Source organism: Protopterus annectens, chromosome 9.part0 (genome assembly GCF_019279795.1).
Source record: "Protopterus annectens isolate FY-2018-M chromosome 9.part0, PAN1.0, whole genome shotgun sequence".
NCBI lineage: Eukaryota > Metazoa > Chordata > Ceratodontiformes > Protopteridae > Protopterus > Protopterus annectens.
Window position 1 is genome coordinate 985495745 of NC_056743.1, and position 23762 is coordinate 985519506.

Sequence of the window (23762 nt, forward strand, 5' to 3'; positions counted from 1 at the left end):
CATTCTTTGTTTCTAAGAATAGTTTTAGTATTAAGAAAGCTTTAGAGTTTAATGACCACCAATTTGTTACAACTATTTCTGACAAAAGAGGCATGCATTGTTGCCATCAGTGCAGCATGTGTAGGTATATTCACGAGGGTCCATATATTAGTCTTAACACTTGTGAAAAAACTATTAGTGTGCCTGGTTTTGTAAATTGTAATACGAAAGGTGTAGTTTATGTTGGTATCTGTTCTAGTTGTCCTTCATTTTATATCGGTATGACCAGTAGATGTTTAAAAACGCGCATCAGAGAGCATCTTTATGCTATTAAACATAAAGATGAAAGTAATGCCTTATTCAAACATTCAGTCACTTGCCCTACATTCAAAAAGTTCTTGTTTTCTGTTTTGGAGGTAGTCCACTCTGATTTAAGGGGAGGTGATTTTAAAAACCACCTCGAACAGCGTGAGACCCTTTGGCAAATTAGACTAAATTCTGATGTTCATTCTGGTCTTAATGATGCCATCAATGTTAAATGTTTTTTAAAGTATAGGGAACTGTCAGTCAACAAACTAGTTGATTTCAGTTCCTTTTTTACCTGACTTTGTATCTTTAAAAGTTTAATTAAGTTTTTTAATTGTTTAATTAATTCTTGATTGATGATGCTATTTATGCTTTGATTATTGATGGATGTTTTATTCTGATGAAGTCTACGGATGAAAGTGGACAATAAACTAAAGTACGCTAAAGTTTGTTATCTTGCCTCTTCGTGGTATTTTTGTTTTTTAGATGTGAGATATTCAAAATGATGAAAAAAGGAAAATGTGGAACAATGCAAGACACAATGAACTGCTGCAGCAACATAAATCAGTATCTACACAGATAAACACACTTTTTCACTTTGCAATGAATATGCCACTGCTTTCACAGTTCTGGCTAATAAAATGGATAGCCCAAATGTTTACTGTTTACGGTGAACCTCTCTGAAGGTGAGGGATTTTAATGTCAAGAGAACAAGGACAGGAAGTTTCTCAAAACTCCTGAATCTGAAGGGTCAGTCCAAAACAAAGCTGAGAGAACAAAAAACATACCTTCACATTTTACCAGTTTAGCATTGGTGTTTTTGAAACAGGCTTTCTTCATTATAATGACTAAAGAGCACATTCAAACAAAACCTGGTTAACATACCTAAGTGTGAAGGGCATGGTATCAAAGCGCCTTTCCACTTCACTGAAAAAGGCACGGGATGTTTTCATTTTCAACCCATACTGCTTTGAAGGGTCCCGTTTGTAGATTGTGGTCCTCTGGCCAGCATCCTTAGCCTGAAAGAGATTCATTATGAATCACATTACTGTAAAAAAACTACTATTAGCTAGTAATGTTTGTCATTCAGTGCGCAAGGCAGACTTTTAAATTTTTCCACTAAATAAAATTAAATTTGACCCTTTGCAGAAATTTTTACAACCTTTAACAGCAGGCGAACCCCCCCCCCCCCAAGACAAGAGTTAAACCCATTCTGCATGCAGACTGAAAAATGTGTTTATAACCTGACATTTATATAAGATGCCATTATATAAAAAAAATCAAAATAAAGTTTATAGGATATACTCAATCTAGTCAAATCTCTGACTAGGGTCAATGCTGCTTTACAATTATTTATTATGGGGATTAACTGCAAAATGTAGTCTCTTCTTTTGGTCGGACTTCTACAGCTTTTGGAAATTGTCAACATTAAGATCTCCTCGCCTACCCAAAGATGCTGGCATAGGTGCATGGTTTTAAAATGAAAAGAATAGCAAGACCATGCCATCTTCATTTCTTTTTTGGATAGTAGTCAGGAAGTCCACCCTGTCAGATTTTGGGTAAATGTCCCAGGTCCCTTGTCTGTAAAGCCTCTGGAAACGAAGCAGGCAAATCCCACCTAGACTCTACAAGCACAGATAGAACCACGCTGATCTTAAAATGTGAAACCCTTGCCTAGTGTGGTCATCAGTTCCTCTGGGCAGCAGAAAAAGGTTCTCAGATTAAGATGACAGGGGTGAAAGGCTATAAAGCAGCAGAGCCCTTGTTACAGTGAGTATACAAACACAAATGTATTTTGTTAACAGGATTCACACAGCTGTAGTGTAACTATTTCAACTTGAGACGAGGAGTAATTAAACCCTACAAAGAAGCACACCATCACACAGACTGCAGAAAAAAAAATCCTGCTCCTTGCGTGAACATTCAGCTTATACAGACTGGTAAAAAGGTATGCACTATAGGCCATAGGACAGAAGTTCTCTCTGCTACTTCTCAGATGTAGTAAACCATGAAATTTTACTTAGAAACATGCTAGCTTAAGCACATTAACACAAACATATTAGAGGTCACAAAGTCTCCCATAAGAAAAGAAACTGATCATGTTAGATCAGTCTGAGGTACTTCACACAGAGCATTTATGCATATTACTAGCGGCTTTTTGCTACTACCAATAGACATTCTCTACAGTCCCTCAAAATCTTGAACAGGGTGTTTAAACGGATTTAGCTTGTTCAAAGTAACAATACTCACTCCTTCCACTTTCTCAGACCTTTTGCTATTTCTATTCAACTTCTTTTGTTTATCCCCAATGCAAGGGTTATACCCCTGCACAGCTTGAACTACCTCCTGCAGATCACTGAATTTAAACCCAGTCTGAGGGGGTACTGGCAGGTGTAAACAGAAAAGCTTTGACACATGGAACCACCACCACAAACTATGCTACTTTCTAACACGCAAAAATAGTAACACTCACCAACTCTTAATCCTTTTTCTTACCACAGCAGCAATATCGTTAACAGGATTATAGGTCTCAAATCTTGCAAATATATGCCGTAACTGTTTTCCATTTCTTATATCTGGAAAATAAATCTAAGAGCATACTCGGCCTTTCACATGCCATACTGATTTTCCTCCTCAAGACAATCGCAACTCTACTTCTGCTCACTGGCTTAACTTATTTGCTAGGTCACAAAAACTGACTCCATTACTTTAAAGGCAAATACATTAAAAAAAACTCAAACAGTAGGTTATACCATTCTTGGACGATTAGCCATGCACAGACTAGGGAGCAAGTCTCTCTATTATTGTCACTTGAACTAATTAGTACTAATGACACACAGCCTAACATAACCGAACTTGAATTAGGTAGAATTTCATGAGGTGTAAGTATGCAACTTTAATGAGATTACCTTGGGCAAGAGAGGTTTTTTTTTTGTAAAGAAAACAAATGTAAAATAAAAAATCACCTGTTGTAGAGACAGTACAAAACTGAGCACAAATAGGAGACAATCTAGCGCTGTGTGTATGTCCCTCACCCCAATTACCATAAGCACTAACATTACTGCTGACAAAGCAACTGCACATTTTAACAGTCTCCTCAACAAAGAAATGAGTCTCCACAACTACATGAAAGATTCTGGCTGTTACCAACAGTTCTGCAGCAGTTAAGTGGGACTAATAAGGCCACTTTAAACAACGTTCTGAACACCGAATCATGATTTAAAAAATTAGGCTGCTCAAATTAATACAATATCTAGTGTTCTTAATCTAGTCCCGTCTCAAAAATTCAGACACTGCTCACTGCTAATATAACAAACGCAAAGTCAGTGCACCAACAATGTCTAGTTCATGACTAGTTCATTTTGAAGTATAAAAGGTTACCCAAGTGCACAATCCCTGAAATCATTTAGTGAGCTGAATTCTGCTAAACAAAGTATGCGCATGTACATGCATCTAGAAACGAGTGTGTGTGACAATCTGCTCAAGGAGGGCAGGAGCTAGTGCATATACTTCCATATGGCAACTTGAAAGCTACCAAACCACAGAGAAGTTTTAACTACAAGCTCTATTCAGTTTGCTAGTCCTAACCAAGCTACCTTCGAACATGCCGACAACCAACCAGCCAAACTCCATGGGGAAAAAAATGCAAGCACTCCTCCAAATACATAACTTACCTTTCCTTCTCCAGTGCTGACCAAAACATCTACTGCATAGACCTCATGTACTTCAAATTCTGCTTTCTCATGGTCTTTTCTATAAAAAGGGAAGTAAATGTTAACATGCAAATTTTTAGTAAATGTGCTTACTCTAAAACATACAATACCAGAGCTGCTCCATATCTGAAAAGGCAGGTAGCATTTTTTTTGCTTTTTCTGCATCCCTGAAACAATTTCTTCTATGACACAGTTGCCAATCTCGGGGAGTTACAGCATGTATGTTCATTTTGCTTAAAACCTTCCAGAAACTTAAAATTAAACTAAACAGTTAAGTACATTATAGAAAGTGCCAAAGCCCAGATGGCACTTTAAAATAATGTCTTAAGATTCTGGAATGGAAGGGATTGCAATTTCTACTACGAATCATTCTTGATAAATTACAATTACAAGAATTAAAAATCAGAAATGTTAAGGAAAACAGTACTTTATTACAATATGCACAAACTATTCCTAGCACCTCCGAAAAACTTTCAAGAAAACAAGTTAAATTCTAGCCAACAGGGGAAAAAAAAGTACAGTTTTGTACCTACCATAAATGTAGATGTCCGATAGGTATGCATTTGCAGTAATCACATATGGGTTTGTCCTGCCTCAGGCAGCCCTTCGGTCAGCCGGATTCCAAAGTCTGGGTCCGGCGTCGGCTGATGTCGCCCTCTCCCCGACGTCAGAGCGCCTGGGGTATAAAAGCGTCAGCCGATGCCATCTTCCTCAGTTTTTCTTGCCCCAGATGCCAGGTGCCCTCTAAGGAAGGCTAAATTTGGAGAAATGCAATAGATTCCAAACATGCACAGAAATATATACATATATATAAAAACAAATACACCATAATAGATAACCCCAGCTAGCTATGAGAGGGAAAAGTACCCAAGAAATACCACAGAGGGGAAGGAGGGAGGGTAAACCTGACTGCAGATGCATACCTATCGGACATCTACATTTATGGTAGGTACAAAACTGTACTATGTCCTTAAAGGATGCATCTGCAGTCATCACATATGGGTAGAATACCATAGCCAATCTGGGGGTGGAGGATCTATGTAAAGGATGGTGTAGCTAAAATGCCCTGCAGGTCTGCCGTAGCAAAGCCTGTTCTGGATCTGGAATATAAAGGTAAGTTGTAATGCTTGGAAAATGTATGCACGGAGCTCCATGTAGCAGCTTCTAAAATGTCCTTGGTAGCCACCCCTCTTAAGAAGGCTGTGGAGGTGGCTGTGGCTCTGGTCGAATGAGGTCTGATGTTAGCTGGCAGAGTTTTTCCATGAAAGGAGTAACAAAAACGAATGCAATTCCCTATCCATTTTGAAATGGTCCATTTTGAAATTGCTTTTCCTTGTGCACCAGCAGCATATGCTACAAACAGCTGGTCAGTTTTTCTGCAACTTTTAGTTCTGTCCAAGTAGTAGCGCAACTGTGTGTATGTCCAGGGTGTGCAGAAGCGTTTCCCCTTTGTTTTGTGGATTTGGAAAGAAGGTAGGCAGGTGAATAGCTTGGTTTAATGAGACCCTGGATACCACCTTTGGCATAAATGAAGGATTGGTTCTCAATGAGACTCTGTCTTGATGAAAGATAAGAAATGTCTGTACTGCCATGAGGGCCTGTAACTCAGATACTCTTCTTGCTGAGGTCATGGCCAGAAGGAAGGCAGTCTTCCAAGACAGGAACTGTAGTTCTGCAGATGCTGCTGGTTCAAAGGGAGGCAGTGTTAGTTTTTCCAACACGAAGTTAAGGTCCCAAGTAGGCACTGGTGGTTTCCTTGGAGGATTGATGTTTTAATTCCTCTTAGAAACTGTCTTAGGAGAGGATGAGAGAAGACAGGTGGATCAGTATTGTACTCTGCTGAAATTGCTGAAGCATGAATTTTAATGGAAGAGTAAGACAGGCCATTGTGGAGCATTTCTGCCAAATATTCCAGGATATGCGCCATGTTCATAACTTTCGCATCTAGGCCCTTTGTGGTGCTCCAAGTGTGAAATCTTTTTCCATTTTGCTGAGTATGCCTTTCTTGTGGAAGGCCTGCGAGCTTCCATGATGATATCCTTCACTCTCTTGGATAGCTTATCCTGGGGATGAATCAAGGTATTTTCCAGGCTGTTAGTTGCAATGTTTTCAGGTTGGAATGCAGAGTTTTGTAATTGTGATGTGTCAGGAGAAGTGGCCATTGTGGAAGAGGCCATGGTTGTGCGTGACATGCTCTTTAGCAATGGGTATCAGTGCTGTCTTGGCCAGTCCGGAGCTATCAGAATCACTCTTGGCCGCTCTGCCCTGATCTTCAATAAGACCTTGGTCATTAATGGAAGAGGTGGGAATGCATACACTGTTAAGAGTTCTCCAGCTGAAAGAGAGGGCATCCACTTTCTATGCTTGTGGGTGGTATGTCCTTGAGCAGAATTTCTTCAGCTGATGATTGTGTGGGGAGGCAAAAAGGTCTATGTCCGGCCTCCCCCATGATTGTGTTATCTGAAGGAAGATGTCTGGGTGCAGCATCCATTCGTGTGCATCCATGATGTTACTGCTTAAGCTGTCCGCCAGTATATTGTCCTTTCCTGGCACAAACTGGGATTGCAGCTCTATATTGAGTGTCAAGGAAAGTTCCCATAGATTCATTGCCAGTCTGCAAAGAGGGTAGGAATGGGTGCCTCCTTGCTTGTTTATGTACCACATAACTGTGGTGTTGTCTGTCCTTATTAGCAGGTGGCCTTGATGTAGAAATAGCTTGAAGGCCTCGATTGCATGTATCACTGCCAGCATTTCCTTTTGGTTTATGTGCATGCGTAGCTCTTTTTGTGACCATAGTCCCTGAATGCACCTTCCCTCCATGTGCGCTCCCCATCCGTGGTCTGAAGCGTCCATTGTAATGGTTTGGCTGGCTATTGGTTTGCTGAAGGGCAGACCCCTGTTTGACTGGCTTGCTTGAGCCCACCACAGAAATTCCCTTTGAAGGCATGGGGTGAGTGGTATCAAAGTTTCCAAGCTGTGACTGTGCTGAGTCCATAAACTCCTTAGGTACCATTGTAGTTTCCTCATATGTAGCCTTGCTTGTGGAATCAGAAGAATGCAAGAAGCCATGTAACCCAGGGCCTGCAGGATTTTCCTTGCAGTCAGCTGAGTTTGTCTTGACAGAGTTTTGAAGTAATCCGGTAGTTGACTGTTTCTTCTGTGAGGAAAGCCATTTGGGTGGTTGCGTCTAGCTTCGCACCCAGAAAAGTTATTCTTTGGGATGGAACAAGTCTTGACTTGTGAATGTTGACTGTATATCCCAAGGCCTGAAGTAGGTTTATGGCATAATTCAAGTGTTTTACCAAAGTTTGTTGGCTGTCCGCTTGTATAAGGCAGTTGTCCAGATATGGGTATATTTGCATCCCCTGAAGTCTGCAGTGTGCAATTACTGATGCCAGGCATTTCATGAATACTCTGGGTGCAGTAGATAAGCCAAAGGGTAATGCTGAGAATTGATAATGTTCTGAACCTGCAAGAAATCTGATGCGTCTTCTGCAACTTTGTCTGATAGGGACATGCAGGTATGCCTCCTTGAGGTCCAGAGTTACCAGCCAAGACCCCTTGCCCAGCATGGGAAGGAGTTGCTGTAGAGTCAGCATTTTTAATTTTGGCACAATGAGAAGATTTCAGTGCGGACAAGTCGAGAATAGGCCTCCATTGCTTTTCTTTTCTTGGAACAAGGAATAGTCTGGAATGAAATCCTTGGCCTTGTTCTGAGAGAGGAACCTTTTCTATAGCTTTCATTTGCATTAAGTTGGAGATTTGTTTCAAAGCCTCTGCCCTTTGATTTGGTGGCAGGTCTGGCATGCCCTTTCTTTTCGGTAATGTGTGGAAATGGAACCTGTATCCTTTGTAATGTCCATTTGTCCCTTGTAATACTGTGCCAATTTTCTGAGAAGAAAAGCTTTCCGCCCAAAGGTGCTTCCAATTGAGCCCTGGTTGGCGGTGTCAAAGTAAAGTCATTGAGTCTGTCCTTGTGCAGCAGTTGTAGGCCCTGCACTACATCTCTGGTTGGGAGGCTGCCATTGACGTCCTCTGTAGGAGCCTCTAGCTTGCCCTCTACCTCTGGCACGCCTGTTCTTGCCTCTCTGAAATCTCTGTGTCTGGAAAGGACCAATTCTTGGAAGGCCAATTTCTGCTGAATCTTGGTGGTTGGACTTGCAGAAAATCTTTGACTGTTTGTACAGATTTTGCCATTTCTTCAAATTTCTTTAAGACCTCCTGAGCAGTGGAGCCAAATAACTTTTGCTTTTCCAGTGGAGCATCCAGAAGCTTTGCTTTAACATGGTCTGGCAGAGATTGCTCCTTCAGCCAAGCATGCCTACGTATGACTGCGCCTGTCATAGCTGACCTACATGAATCTTCCAATGCATCATAACCACACTGCAAGAAATGGTTGCTAACCTGTTGAGAGTTATGTACCAGATCCTGAAATGATATGCGATCTAGGGGTTCAGGTGAAGACAGTTTTTTATGCAATTCATCTAACAAATACTCTTGGTACTGTATCATATGAAATTGACAAATTAAAGCCCTCATAGAAAGGGTAGCAGAAGTATACACTTTTTTACCCCATCGCTCTAAAGCCCTGGACTCCCTTTCAGAGGGAAGTGGATTTTTTGTAGTGGCAGCTGCAACCCCTTTAGGGCCCTGGGAAATAGTTTCTGGATCAGCAGAGTGGGCCTTGTAAAGGAAAAGATGTGAATCCCAGACCCTGTAGTACCTATCGGGTTTGGCAGGAGCGGGAGGGAGAGTGTCAGGGGTTGTTCTAGACTCAGAGTACACATCATCAATGACATTCAAAACAAGGGGTATTAGCCAAAGGTCTATGCTGAGGCAAATGCAAAAAGGTCCTTAATCTCTTCCTGGAATCAGAGAATTCCTGGCCCTGCCATTGGAAATGCTCTCATAGTGTGCAGAGTTTCCCCAAAGGACAGCTCTTCAGGAGGGGAGGCCGAAGGGATAGATCCCTCCATCAGAATCCTCGTAGGCCGAAAAAGCCTCCTCCTGGTAGTCCGAGAGAGTAGAGCCATCAGAGGCCTCATCTGAGGAGTGGGGATCAGAGGGCTCAACTCTGGGCCTTTTTTCTGTAGGAGGTTGAGAGCCCCTGTCCGGATGAGGCTGTGAGCCCCTAATTAATGAAATAAGGTCCTCTGCTAGACTAAGGATCTGAGAACCTGTAGTGGGTCCCTGCGGGATAACCCTGGGAGGCAAAGATTTTGAGTGTTTAGCAGCTTTAGCCCTAGAGAATGCCTTTATGGACATGGATGCAGGAGGCCGGGCTGCACCACGTGCTGGTGTAGTTTTGTCAAGAGGAATGGTGTCGGAAGGTTCCAGGACACCAGTTTCTAATGGAGATTCAATAACCGATACAGTAGGGGCCTCCGGGGCAGAGGTTGTCGGTTGTACGGTTTCGGTGGTCGGAAGTACCAAGGACTCTGTTTCAGCCGAGACACTCGCGGTAGGCCTGGCCGTGGTTTCAGCCGAAACCGCGGCCCACGTGTCGGTCCTTGTCCTTCCGTTTCTTTGTTAAATGTGAAGTCGGAGTCTCCGACGGCATATTATAAGCAAAGCTAGCCCCATAAAAATTCCTCTGCAAACTCCGCCCGACGTCTAAGTGCGTCGGTTGAAGGAAGCACAGGCAGAACAGGCCGAGACGTCGTGGTCTGGGCCTAGGCAGGGGAGGCAGTAAGAGTGGAAATCCTTATGAGGTATTTGTTTCCCACAAGTTAAGCCAATTATTAATTTTATCTGACATCGGCTGAGGCAAGAAAGAGTCCCCAACGGGGTACTTAGCTTTTGAAGTCTTCGGTTTAGCTGAATTACAGGAGCTGGCCGACCGGCACTTGCAAACTGCTTCTGCTTCGGGCACCACGCAACAAAGACTGGGGAAGATGGTGTCGGCTGACGCTTTTATACCCCAGGCGCTCTGACGTCGGGGAGAGGGCATCAGCCGACGCCGGACCCAGACTTTGGAATCCGGCCGACCGAAGGGCTGCCTGGGGCAGGACAACCCATATGTGATGACTGCAGATGCATCCTTGAAGGACATCATGGACCGATGAAACATTTTCATATTGGCTCCGGGGTGTAAAGGATTAAGCCTTCTGACAAAAGACATCTGCAGCTCAAGTCAGTAACGCACAACTTGAGCAACCAGATGGGGTGAGAAAGGAATGAAGGGGAGGAGCCCACATACCTCTCAGAGTAGGATGGGGACAATCACTGTTTGGGAGGAATTACATGCATAAGGTAAGACTTCCCTGGTGGAAACCAGAGAAACTGCCTGCAATGCTTCCCCATATAAGGGTAGGAGCCTTGTCCTGCTGGCATACAGCCCTTTTGGAAGTGAGAGGATACCCTCTCCATTCATTTGCATGGGTTGCTAGCAATGAATCAAAGCAGCTGTGCACATGCATGAGTAAGTCGATGGGGGGAGGGGGGGCAGTATGGCACACAATACCTCACTCAATTTTTTTCCCATTTAAAATGTAGGAACACCTGAGCATAGTTATACCAGTGATCTACGGAACACAGAAAGACCAAGTTTTGAAATGGATTACAACAAACTGCTCATAACATTAATCATTCCCTACTATGGCCACAGAATGGCAAATGATCTGCAGGGTATTCCATAAAACACCAGGAAATTAACTGAGTAATGTGGGGTGTGGCAAAAAGTACAGTTTTGTACCTACCATAAATGTAGATGTCTGAGAGGTATGCATCTGCAGTCCTAACATATGGGTTGTCCTGCCTCAGGCAGCCCTTCGGTCGGCCGGATTCCAAAGTCTGGGTCTGGCCTCGGCTGATGTCGCACTTCACCCGACGTCATAGCGGCTGTCAATTGGGTATAAAGGCATCAGCCGACACCATTTTCCTCAGTGTTTCTTGCCCCAGATGCCAGGTGCCCTCTAGGAAGGCTAAATTTGGATAAATGCAAATGATTCCAAACAGTATAGAGCAAAAAAAAACCAAACATGTATATACATATATACAAACAAATACACCATAATAGATTCCCCCAGCTAGCTACAAGATGGGCAAATACCCTAGGAGTACCACAGAGGGGAAGGAGGGTGGGTAATCCTGACTGCAGATGCATACCTCTCGGACATCTACATTTATGGTAGGTACAAAACTGTACTATGTCCTTCAAGGATGCATCTGCAGTCCTAACATATGGGTAGAATACCATAGCCAAACTGGGGGAGGAGGCACTAAGAGGATTATGGTGTAGTTAAGATCCCTTGCAAAACAGCAGTTGCAAAACCTGCTCGGGATCTGGAGTATAAAGGTAGATTATAATGCTTGGCAAATGTATGCACGGAGCTCCAAGTAGCAGCCTCTAAAATGTCTTTGGTAGCCACTCCTCGTAAGAAAGCTGTAGTAGTGGCTGTAGCCCTTGTGGAGTGAGGTCTGATGTTTTCTGGAGTTGTTTTTCCATGAAAAGAGTAACAAAATCTAATGCAATTTCCATCCATTTTGAGATTGTCTGTTTTGAAATTGCTTTTCCTTCCATTCCTGTTGCATATGCTACCAGAGCTGGTCAGTTTTTCTATTGTTCTTGGTTCTGTCCAGATAGTAGCGCAATTGCCTGTGCACATCCAAGGTATGTAGTAGTCTTTCCCCCCTGTTCTGTGGGTTGGGGAAGAATGTTGGTAGGTGGATTGCTTGGTTCAATGATACCCTGGAGACCACCTTTGGCATAAAAGTAGGGTTAGTTCTCAAGGACACTCTATCCTGATGGAAGATAAGGAAGGGCTGTACAGCCATTAATGCCTGTAATTCAGAAACCCTTCTTGCTGAAGTGACTGCAAGCAGGAAAGCAGTTTTCCAAGATAAGAACTGTAATTCTGCTGTCGCTGCTGGTTCAAAAGGGGGAAGTGTTAACTTTTCCAGCACAAAGTTAAGGTCCCATGTAGGCAAAGGTGGCTTCCTTGGAGGCTTTACATTTTTAATTCCTCTCAGAAACTGCCTGAGTAGAGGATGAGAGAAGACTGGAGGATCCATGTTGTATTCTGCTGAAATTGCTGATGCATGAATCTTAATGGAGGAATAAGACAGGCCATTATGGAAAAGTTCTGCTAAATATTCCAGGATGTTAGCTATGTTTGCTAATGATACATTTTCTCCTTTTGCTGCACTCCAAATGAGGTATCTTTTCCATTTGGCTGAATAAGCTTTCCTTGTGGAGGGTCTGCGAGCCTCCAGGATAATGTCTTTAACCCTCTGAGATAAATCTGGATTATTTTGCTTTATGTAATATTCCAAGCAGCTAGCTGCAGAGTTTTCAAGTTTGGATGCAGGATCTTGAAGTTGTTCTGTGTTAGCAGTAAAGGAACTAGAGGTAGAGGCCATGCATGTGCCCGAGACATACTCCTCAGTAGCGGGTACCAATGCTGCCTCGGCCAGTCTGGAGCTATCAGGATGATCCTTGGGTGATCTTCTTTGATCTTCAGTAGCACTTTGTTCATCAAAGGAAGAGGTGGGAATGCATATGCTGTCAGGTTTTCCCAACTGAAGGATAGGGAGTCCACCTTCCAAGCAAGAGGGTGGTATGTCCTTGTGCAGAATTTCCTCAATTGGTGGTTGTGTGGGGATGCGAACAGGTCTATTTCTGGTAGCCCCCATTTCTTTGTAATGGATTTGAAGAGGTCTGGATGCAGCATCCATTCGTGGGCATCCGTGGTAGTTCTGCTTAAGGTGTCTGCTAGTATATTTTCTTTTCCTGGCACAAAAATGGCCTGGAGCTGAATGTTGAGGTTCAGGGCCACATTCCACAGGTCCATTGCCATCCGGCATAGAGGATATGAGTGCGTGCCTCCCTGTTTGTTGATATACCACATGACTGTGGTGTTGTCCGTCCTTATCAGCAAATGACCCTGTTGAAGAAACGGTCTGAATGTCTGAATTGCCTGTTTCACTGCCAGCATCTCTTTTTGATTTGTGTGTAGGTTCAGCTGGTCTTGTGTCCATAGGCCTTGTATACACTTGTCCACCATGTGAGCCCCCCAATCGAGGTCTGAGGCGTCCGTAGTGATAGTCTGGCTTGGGTGAGGGTTGTGGAAAGGCAGTCCTCTGTTCAACTGACAGGCCTGAGCCCACCACAGGAATTCTTGCTTCAGGCATGGAATTATTGGAATTTGGGTTTCTAGGCTGTGCTTGTGCTGAGACCATAAATTCCTTAATACCATTGCAACTTCCTCATATGCAGCCTGGCATGTGGAATCAATATTATGCAGGATGCCATGTAACCCAGGGCTTGCAGGACTTTTCTTGCTGTAAGCTGGTTCTGCGTTAATGCCATGAAATAGAGTGGTAGTTGCTTTTGCTTTTCTGCTGTGAGAAATGCCATTTGATTTGATGTGTCCAGTTCTGCACCCAAGAATGTTATCCTTTGGGATGGTACCAGCCTTGACTTTTTTATGTTGACTGTGTATCCCAGGGCTTGCAGTAGGTGAATAACCTTTTCCAAATCTTTTGTTAATTTGATCTTGTTGTCCGCTTGTATCAGGCAGTCGTCCAGGTATGGATAAATTTGAATTCCCTGAAGCCTGCAATGAGCAATTACTGATGCCAGGCATTTCGTGAATACTCTGGGCGCAGTAGATAAGCCAAAGGGCAATGCTGAGAATTGATAATGCTCTGATCCTGCAAGAAATCTGAGGTATCTTCTGCAATCTGGTCGTATAGGGACGTGCAGGTATGCCTCCTTGAGATCTAGAGTCACCAGCCAAGACTCCTTGCCCAGCATGGGAAGAAGTTGCTGTAGGGTCAGCATTTTGAATTTTGGAACAATGAGATATGTGTTCAGAGCGGACAGGTCGAGAATGGGTCTCCATTGGTTTTCTTTTCTTGGTACCAGGAAAAGTCTGGAGTAAAATCCTTGTCCTTGTTCCATAGACGGTACCTTTTCTATAGCTCTCATCCTTAGTAAGTGGTGGATTTGTCCTAGAGCGTTTGTTTTTTGGTTTGGTGGTAGGTTTAGCATTCCTCTCTTTCTTGGTAGAGTATGGAAGTGGAACCTGTAGCCTTTGTCTATTGTCTGTAAAATCCATTTGTCTCCTGTAATGCAATGCCAGTTTACTGAAAATAAGGCTAGCTTTCCGCCTAAGGGTGCTTCCAGTTGTTCCCTGGTAGGCGGTATCAGAGCCAAGTCATTGTGACTGTCCTGTGGAAGTGGTAGTAGCTGGATCTGTGGCAGTACTTCTCTGGTTATTAGGCTGCCACTGACGTCCCCTGTAGGCACCTCTGGATTGACCTCTTCCTCTTGGGCGCCTATTTCTGCCTCTCTGTGCTCTGGAGGTGTCTGGAAAGGACCAATTCTTCGAAGGCCAATTTCTACTAAACCTCGGAGGCTGGACCTGTAAGAAATCCTTGACTGTTTGGACAGATTTTGCTATTTCCTCCACCTTCTTTAACACTTGCTCTGCAGGGGAGCCAAACAAACTTTGTTTCTCCATGGGAGCATCTAGGAGCTTGGACTTCACATGATCTGGTAAGGATTGCTCTTTTAACCATGCATGCCTTCTGATCACGGTACCAGTCATAGCTGATCTAAAGGAAGCCTCCAGTGCAACATAGCCGCATTTTAAGGAATGATTACTGACCTGCTGAGTGTTATGTACCAAATCCTGAAGGGACTTACGGCCTATAAGTTCAGAGGAAGACAGTTTTTTATTTAACTGATCTAACAAAAATTCCTGATACTGAATCATGTGGAATTGACAGTTTAAGGCCCTAGCCGAAAGAGTAGCAGAAGTATAAACTTTTTTACCCCATCTCTCTAATGCTCTAGATTCTCTTTCAGAGGGGGTTTTTGGCAGAGGCAGCTGCTACAGCTTTGGGGCCCTGTGAAATAGTTTCAGGATCTGCAATAGGAGCCTTATACAAGTGATAGTGTGTGTACGGGACCCTGTAGTATCTGTCGGGCTTAGCAGGGGCCAGGGGAAGAGAGTCAGGGGCAGTACAAGCATCATTAAATGCATCATCTACAACTGTTAGTACTGGAGGAATGGCTAAAGGCCTATGCTGTGGTAAATGTAAAAAGGTCCTTAGCCTTTTCCTTGAATCTGAAAAATCCTGGCCCTGCCATTGAAATTGCTCTCTCATAGCATGCAAGGTTTCCCCAAAAGAAAATTCCTCAGGAGGAGAGGCAGAAGGAATGGAGTCTTCTGCATCAGAGTCCTCATATGGAGAATAAGGGCCTTCTGGAGGATTTGAGTTTTCTGAATCATCCGAGGAATAATCTGTTGAAACTGGCTCAGGGGGCTCTGCTCTAGGCCTCTTCCCTGTCAGGGTGAGGTTGGGATCCCCTGATCAAAGAAATGAGATCCTCTGCCAGGCTGAGCATTTGGGAACTAGAGGTAGGCCTGTTGAGGGGGTTTTAGTAGGCAAGGCCTTAGAAGATTTAGCTGCTTTAGCCCTAGAAAAAGCCTTGATAGACATAGATGCAGGGGGCCTAGCAGCTCCACGTGCAGGAGTAGATATGTCTAAAGGAATAGTATCTGATAAATCCTGAGAACCTGCAACAGCAGGTGGAATTTCAGTAGCAGATTCAGCCATGCTGTGTGAGGCCTCGGCTGTAGGAGGCATGCTTTCGGCCGAAGGAAGAACCGCGGACTCGGTTTCAGCCGAAACATTGACACTCGTGGTTGGCTTAACCGTGGTTTCGTCCAAAACCGCGGACCGCGAGTGTCGGTCCTTTTCCTTACGCTTTTTAGCTAATTGTGAAGTCGGAGTCTCCGACGGCATGTTGTAAGCAAAAGCAGAGCCGAAAAACTCCTCTGCAAACTCTGACCGACGCCTAAGTGTCCGTCGGTTGAAGGAAGCACAGGCTAGACAAGCTACTACGTCGTGGCCTGGGCCTAAGCAAGGAAGGCAGTAAGAGTGGAAATCCTTATGAGGTATTTGTTTCCCACAAGTTAAACAGTTATTTACTTTTTCTGACATCGGCTGAGGCAAGAAAGAGTCCCCAACGGGGTACTTAGCTTTTTAGAAGTCTTCGGTAGTAATCTCTGGTTCTGACCGACCGGCACTTGCGAACAGCTTCTGCTTCGGGCACCGCGCGGCAAGAAAGACTGGAGAAAATGGCGTCGGCTGATGCCTTTATACCCAACTGACAGCAGCTATGACGTCGGGTGAAGTGCGACATCAGCCGAGGCCAGACCCAGACTTTGGAATCCGGCCGACCGAAGGGCAGGGCTGCCTGAGGCAGGACAACCCATATGTTAGGACTGCAGATGCATCCTTGAAGGACATTAAGGTATCTACGACAAAGCTGCCCACCATATCGGCAAGCCAACATTTCACTTCAGTTTTATGCTAAAACTCAGTTCCCAACAATCTGGTACTGTTGCTCCTAAAGCTGTCTATCTTTACAAGATTTAATCTGCTTCATCTCCTCCTCTCAGAAAGGCCACCACCATAAAAAAAAAAAAGTTATGTACTCACCATGACGTTTCATGTTTGTTGTCCATCTTGCCTTCATTCCTACTGGTTGGGTTTGGAACCAATCCTCTGTTCTGACTCGGCCACATTCTAAAGCTCAGTCTACCACTTGGCTCGTGGCTGAATGCCTATCCCATTATGTACTTGTGTGCTTCCCCAGATCTTGTTTGCTGACACTTATATTAAGTATTAACCCATACAGAATGAATGGAAAATTCAGTAAGCAAGTCAGAAAACTTCCTTGGTAAGAGGGAAAAATTTCCTTTAGCTCCTCCAGAAGCTCTAGGCTGGTGAAAGGTGGGTGGGACACAAGATGAAGGCAAGATGGATAACAAACATGGAACGTTATGGTGAGTACATAACTTCTTTAGGTTATGTTGTCATATCTTGCCTTCATTCTTACTGGTTGGGACACTGTCCCTAGCACCATATTTGCTGAGAGGCTCATGGGAGTATATTCTTCAGGACAGTGGAGCCAAAGAGGCCATGTCCCTGGAGGCCATGTCTACTTTGTAATGAGTAACAAAGGTGTCAGGCTTTGCCCACGTTGAGCGGCAAATCTAGTGGCAGCCTAGCATGATACGCAGATGATGTTGCAATAGCCCTTGTGGAGTGACCTTTGATTTTAAAGGGCAGATCTTCATTATTGGAAGTGTAAATAAATATGATACAATTTGAAAGCCATCTCGAAACTGTGACCTTCAAAACAGGATCACCTTTCTTAACCTCTGAAAAGGAGATAAACAACTGATCAAATTTCCTAAAAACTTTAGTTCTGTGTAAATAGAAGCGTGGTTTATGCAACTCTAGTTGATGGAGCGTATATTCTGCCTTGTTGCCATAATTGTGGAAAAAAATTATTAAGATTAGTTTCTGAGCACACTTTTGGTAAGGAGGATGGATTAGTTTGCAGAGACACCCTGTCCTTATGGAACAACAAATAAGGAGGTCTGATAAAGCTTGAAGCTCAGACACTCTTCGGGCAGAAGTGATAGCAATCAGTAAAATTGTTTTCCATGATAAAAATTTAACATGTTGATGCAGGCTCAAATGGGAGAAGTATCAGACAAGATACCACAAAATTTAGTTCCCAAAGTTGCAGGGGTGTCTAATAGGAGGTCTTAACAGGTGCCCTTTAGAAATGCTTTGCATAACCTGTGGGACATCAAATATGAAGTTCTCTTATACGAAAACTGGAAATAGCAGCCAACTGAACTCTAGGAGTAGCTGCAGCGGAGCCTTTATGAAACAGTTCTGCCAGGAAATCAAGAATAGAGCTAATAAGAGCAGAAAAGGGGTCAATATTTCTGCCTGAAGCCCAATAAGAGAACCTTCTCCATTTACTGAGATAAAGCTTTCTAGTTGAGGCCTTGTATGAAGAAATTTGTATGTGCTTCACTGCTGGAGTGAGTAGGAAACCTGGCTATATTTGGAACTGGAGCAGCCAAGCGCAGTCAACTTGAGGGTCTAGAGGGAGGGGTGGGGCATTCCCAACGTACGAGTCAGGAGGTCTGGAACAGAGTCCAGAGCCCATAGTTCCTCCTGAAGACAAGGCCAGAAGAAAGGAAACCAAATCTGATGAGGCCAGTACGGGGCAATGAAAATCAGCCTGCTTCAAAATGACTTTGCTTTCTGGATGACTTTGGGTATTAGAGGAAAGGGGTGAAAGCATAAAGTCCTGAGGTCCAATTGTGCACAAGTGCGTCCCTTGGTGAATCCCCTGGGGGGGAACTAGGGCAAGGTAGTTGCAGCATTTGGTGTTTATGGAGGTGGCAAAGGGGTTGCAGCAAGGCTGGCCCCATTTTCAGAAAATCCTTTCCACCATCTCTTGCTTTAGGGACCACTCATGAGGGCATTGGTATTGCCCTGCTGAGTCAGTCTGCTATCACTTTGGATTTCCCCAGGATGTGCACTGCTATAGAAAGCATTGGGAAGACGTTGCAGATTGCTGTACTGAGTGCCTCTCGACAAAGAGGGTAAGGTTTGGTTCCTACTTGCTTGTTTATGTACCAAACCACTGACATGTCTGTCTGAATTGCAGCTGTTCCCAGTGGAAGACCGTCCTGAAGTACTTGCAACACCAAGTGCACAGCTCATCTCTAGGACACTGATGTGCAGATGAAACCTTGTGATCCTGCCAGGTGCCTTGGACCGTCCTCCCCAGATGTCCCGACCCCCCTTAATCTGGGAGGCGTCTGTGGTCACCGTGGCTATAGGCTGTTGCGGAAGATCAAGGGACGACCTACCGTCACGTGGCTGGAAAGATGCCACCATTTCAGGTCTCTCTTGCAAGATTCCATGATCCTGATTTGGTGGGGCATAGGTAGTTCTTGTAACAACCATAGAAGCCACTGAAGAATTCTCATGTGCATGCGAGCTAAAGGGACTAAGGTTATCACTGCTGCTATGGATCTTAGGACTTGCAGAACTGTTTTTTCTTTTACCCTGGTCTTTGGCATGAGATTTGAAATGTATTATCCGAGTAACAAAACTCTTTCTGCTGTCAATTTTGTCATCATTGTAACTGTGTCTAGGTGCGCTCCTATATAGATATGTTGAGATGGCAACAAGGCAGATTTTTCCAAATTTATCATAATCCCTAACCGAGAAAAGTTGTAAAGTGGTGTCCCTTGCTTGGTGCAGTAGATGCTTGGTGGTGATAGTTAGGGGCCAGTAGTCTAGACATGGAAACACTTGGAATCCTAGACGCCTTAAGTGAGCTGTAACGACTGCCATGCATTTGGTAAACACTCTGGGGGCTGGAGTGAGTCCAAAGGGTAGAGCTCGAAACAGGTAGTGACTGGCTCCTAGCCGAAAGCGCAGATGACTCCTTGATGGCGTGTCCATTTTTATGTGGTAGCACGCATCCTGGAGGTCAACAGCACATCTAATAATCTTTCCCTAAAAAAGGAAGACGACTGCAGTGTCATCATCCAGAACTTAGTCTTTTTTTACAGATTCCAAAAAAGCCACCAACTCGTTGGAATACACACGGTAAAACACTAATAAAAAATAATATATAAAATGTGAGCGCTTTGAGTCTCCTCTGTTTCCACAGACATACTACAGTAACTGCAGCTCTTGCTTAAATAATGATACGTGTCAAATCCAATCAGTTGACAGTATCTTGAAAATAAAAATTAAAAAGACACTATAAAAAATCAAATCATATAAAGACACTAAAAATGTACAAAACTGTAAAAGCTTGCTCTATAGAGTTAGACATTGTTAAAACTGTAAAATATATGTATAGATGTTAAAATATGTGACTAAACATAATAATCAATGTTTCAAAGCCCTGTTCCTGAGAAAAGGTTTCAATGAAACCTTACTATTTAGTCCAGGTGGTCTGTCAGCCTGAAATTTAATTATCCATTCTTGTTCTGAGACTTTGGTCTTATTGTTTATGTTCCCACCTCTTATTTTCTTGTACAATGTGTAACACTAGAAATTTGAAGGTGTGTGCGTCTCCCTCCTTTACAACATGTATCGCTAACGCACTTCTCTTATTTTTAATGTCCCTTACATGTTCTAGGACTCTATCTTTGATAAAGGAGGGAGCCACACATCTTTTAACATCTATACATATATTTTACAGTTTTAACACTCTCTAACTCTATAGAGCAAGCTTTTACAGTTTTTTTACATACATTTTTAGTCTATTTATACGATTTGATTTTTTATAGTGTAAGATTTCAAGTAGTTTTGTCACCTCATTTTGTTTGGAAGTCAAAGCAATTGAGGTTATATTTAAAAGAAACTGAAGCATCTTCATGATGGAACCAGAAATGTTGGAGAAGTTGGGTAATTCACCATCTTTTATTTACAGGAAGAACAGGAACTTGAAACAGATCTTAGAAATGGAACCCCAGACCTGTAGTAGATCTGGTGGTATATTTAAATGTGAAAACCAACTATTACAGATATATAGCAACAGGGACAGAATTCACAACAGGTTCATTGAAGGTAAAAACTAAGGGCAGATTTAACTGCAACTCTAAATCCGTTGTCTACCTGGCTAGTTGTATAGCCTGTCCAGCATATTATGTTGGTAAGACGGACAAAAAACTAAGAGGATTTATGAGCACACATACCATATTAGAAAAAAGTCACCTTCTAACGCATTGGCAAGGCATTGTGCTGAACACCCAACACACCACTTTCACTTTAGTGATTTGTCAGGTTACTGTTAATCTAAAAGGGGGTCCTTATCTAATTTTGGAAAGACAGGAGTTATTTGGCAACTGCGTCTCAACTCTTAACCCCCCAGGTTTGAATGAAGTCGGCCTGTATTCTGAAATTAAAGAGTCTAATGCGCTAGATAAGTCTTTTGTCTAAGTTTTTTTTTTAAACAGCTCTATTTGTAGTTAAGAATGCAGGTTTTTCGCTTCATGTTTTAAACCTTTAAAAATGTCTCATCTTACATCTAAACTTGCTTCACCCTTATTGGTGATTTGTGAAAGCATTACAGTTGAGTCGACCAACACTGGTTAAAGTTGAAATTGCAGTCTCTTATTTTATTTTGAGTACAGTGTTTTTAGTCCACTTGGAGCACTCTTGTAACTCATAACAGTGTATATAAACATTTACATTTATATATATATATATTTTCCATAGTTTTTTTCATTTTTTCATCACATTTTAAGAGTTACACTCAGTCCACCTAAATGCAGTGATTTAATGTGTCAATTTGTGCACAAAAGCAGCTATACATTTTTGTTCTTTACAGGTTTTCACAGTTGCTGTTGTTGCTGATGTCATGTGTCCAACCTTAATTACTTATGCAATACCATTAGTTAATGCTTTTTGAAACCACCATGTGGTCTGTACTAAAGTGAGCATTTGTGCTACTGTTGTAGGTCTGAAGTCGTCTTCTAAATTAAGACGAAAACTGCTTCACAGTTTATTTTTGTATCATACTGTTTAGTTGCAAAGTAATAAGCCTGTTTTTACTTTTTTTCACTTTGGAGAGTGTGACCTTGAGCCTTTGTTTGTTTCCTCAGTTGCAGTTTGGATTTGTTTGTTTGGATTATAGGTTTCTTCTTAGTCTGTTTGCCAGTGTATTTAATTTTCCTGGCAGGAATTGAGCTTGTAGGTGCACTTGCTAGCTCAAGGCTGTGTTCCACAATGCCATGGCTAGTCTGCAGAGTGGGTAAGAATGTGTAGCCCCCTGCTTGTTTATGTACCACATAACAGTGGTGTTGTCTGTCTTTACCATTACTTGTCCTGGAAGAATGTGGTCCTTGAAGGCTGTCGGCACATTCTGTACAGCTAACATTTCTTTTTGATTGATATGCAGGTGCATTTGACTTTGGTTCCATTTGCCTTGAATGCACTTCCCTGCCAGGTGAGCCCCCATGCATAGTCTGATGCATCTGTTAGGGTTTGAGCAGCAGGGGGTGGTGTGAAAGGTAGTCCCTTGTTTTGGTGGCAGGCCTCTGCCCACCAAAGGAACTCTAGGCGTAGGCAAGGTATGATACAAATCATTGCTTCTAGGTCTTGAGAATGTTGATACCATAGGCGTTTTAGATACCACGGTAGTTTCTTCATATGCAGTCCTGCATATGGAATTAGAAGAATGCAGGAGGCCATGAATTCCAAGTCTTGCAGATAGCAGGGTTTTTGTGGCCACTTGTTTAAAGTAGGGTGCCAAACGAATTTGCTTTTCTGGCGTGAGGTAAGCCATCTGGGAAGTTGTATTCAAGCTTGCCCCCAGGAATATAACTTGTTGACAGGGCACCAGGTGTGATTTCTTTTCATTTATGGTGTACCACAGACAAGTCAGAACCCGTTTTACAAAAACCAGATGATTCAAAAGCATGTCCTGGCTTTCTGCCTGAATTAGACAATCGTCCAGGTATGGGTATATTTGAATATTTCTTTGCCTGCAAAATGCAATAACTGGAGCAAGACACTTTGTGAATACCCTGGGCGCAGTAGATAAGCCAAAGGGCAGTGCAGAGAACTGATGGTGCGTGTAGCCTGCTTTGAAGCGTAGGTACCTTCTGCAAGATTCCCCGATTGGGATGTGCTGGTATGCTTCTTTTAACTCTAGTGTTGCCAACCAGGCATCTTTGCCTAGCATAAGAAGTAACTGGTGAACAGTCAGCATCTTGAATTTTGGAATCTCCAGAAAGGTGTTTAGAGTAGACAGGTCCAGGATAGGACGCCATGAATTGTCTTTTCTGAGTACCAAGAAAAGTCTCTAGTAGAAACCTTGTCCCTTTTCCTCTTCTGGTACCAGTTGAATAGCCCCCATGCTTAAGAGAATGTACTTGTTTTGGGGCCTCTGCCCACTGATTTCGGGGTAGGTCCGGCCATCCATCCACTCTTGTTTGCAATGTGTGGAAGTGAAATCTGTATCCCTGGGACACTATTTAAAACCTATTTGTCCTGGGTAATGAGTTCCCAATTCTTTGCATGCAGAGCAACCTTTCCCCCCCCAAAGGGGAAGTTAGTTGATAAGTGCTTGGAAATTTTAAAAGGAAGTCAATGAGACATTTTACCAGAGGGGGGAGTCTTATCCCCAGACTTGGAAGTGTACCCCCCCCCCCACACACACACACACACTGCTTAGTTCTGCGAGTCCCCTGAGACTGAAACCTGAGGTTTTTACTGTGTCTGGGTTTGGCATGAGAAGACCTGGAAGGGGCTGGAAAGGACCAATTCTTAGAGGGCCAGTGCCTACTAAACGAAGGAGGCTGAACTTGCAAAAACTAACAGTTTGCATAGATTTAGCTTTTTATCTTCCATCTTTTTAAGAACTTTCTCAGCCTTGATGCCAAACAGGTGGTCCTGATTTAAAGGAGCATCCAACAATTTAGCTTTAACATGATCAGGCAAAGATTGCTCCGTAAGCCAAGCATGCCTTCTGATTACAGACCCAGCAAATGCAGCCCTGCAAGAGGCCTCTAATGAACCAAAACCACATTGCAAAGTATGTTTTCCAACTTGTTCGTCAGAATTCATTAAATCCTGTAATTTTCCACACAGTCAGGAATCAACATTTTCTGTTTAAGTGGTCCAATAACATGTTGCTGATATTTTAGCAGATGAAACTGGCAGTTTAAAGCCCTAATGGCCAAGGTAGCAGAAGTGTAAACCTTCTTACCCCATCCATCCAGCACCCTGGAGTCTCTATCAGAAGGGGTAGGATTTTTAGCAGTAGAAGCCTTAATGCCCTTGGGCCCCTGTGAAATAGTCTCTGGATCTGCAATACGATTTTTGAAAAGTAGCTTGTGGGACTCAAGGACCCTGTAGTATCAGTCAGGTTTTCTGGATGCAGGAGGCAGGGAATCAGGGGCCAAACTA

The 23762-nt window shown here is 43.2% G+C and overlaps 1 protein-coding gene across 1 annotated transcript in view; it reads right to left on the reverse strand.

The window, feature by feature from the left end:
- PA2G4 (proliferation-associated 2G4) overlaps window positions 1-23762 on the reverse strand; it is a gene marked incomplete in the record, with an annotated part of 522843 nt that overhangs the window by 253936 nt on the left and 245145 nt on the right. The window contains 2 exon segments of the mRNA XM_044083746.1: window positions 1171-1304; window positions 3960-4038. Of these exon segments, the coding sequence (XP_043939681.1) occupies window positions 1171-1304; window positions 3960-4038 (213 nt within the window).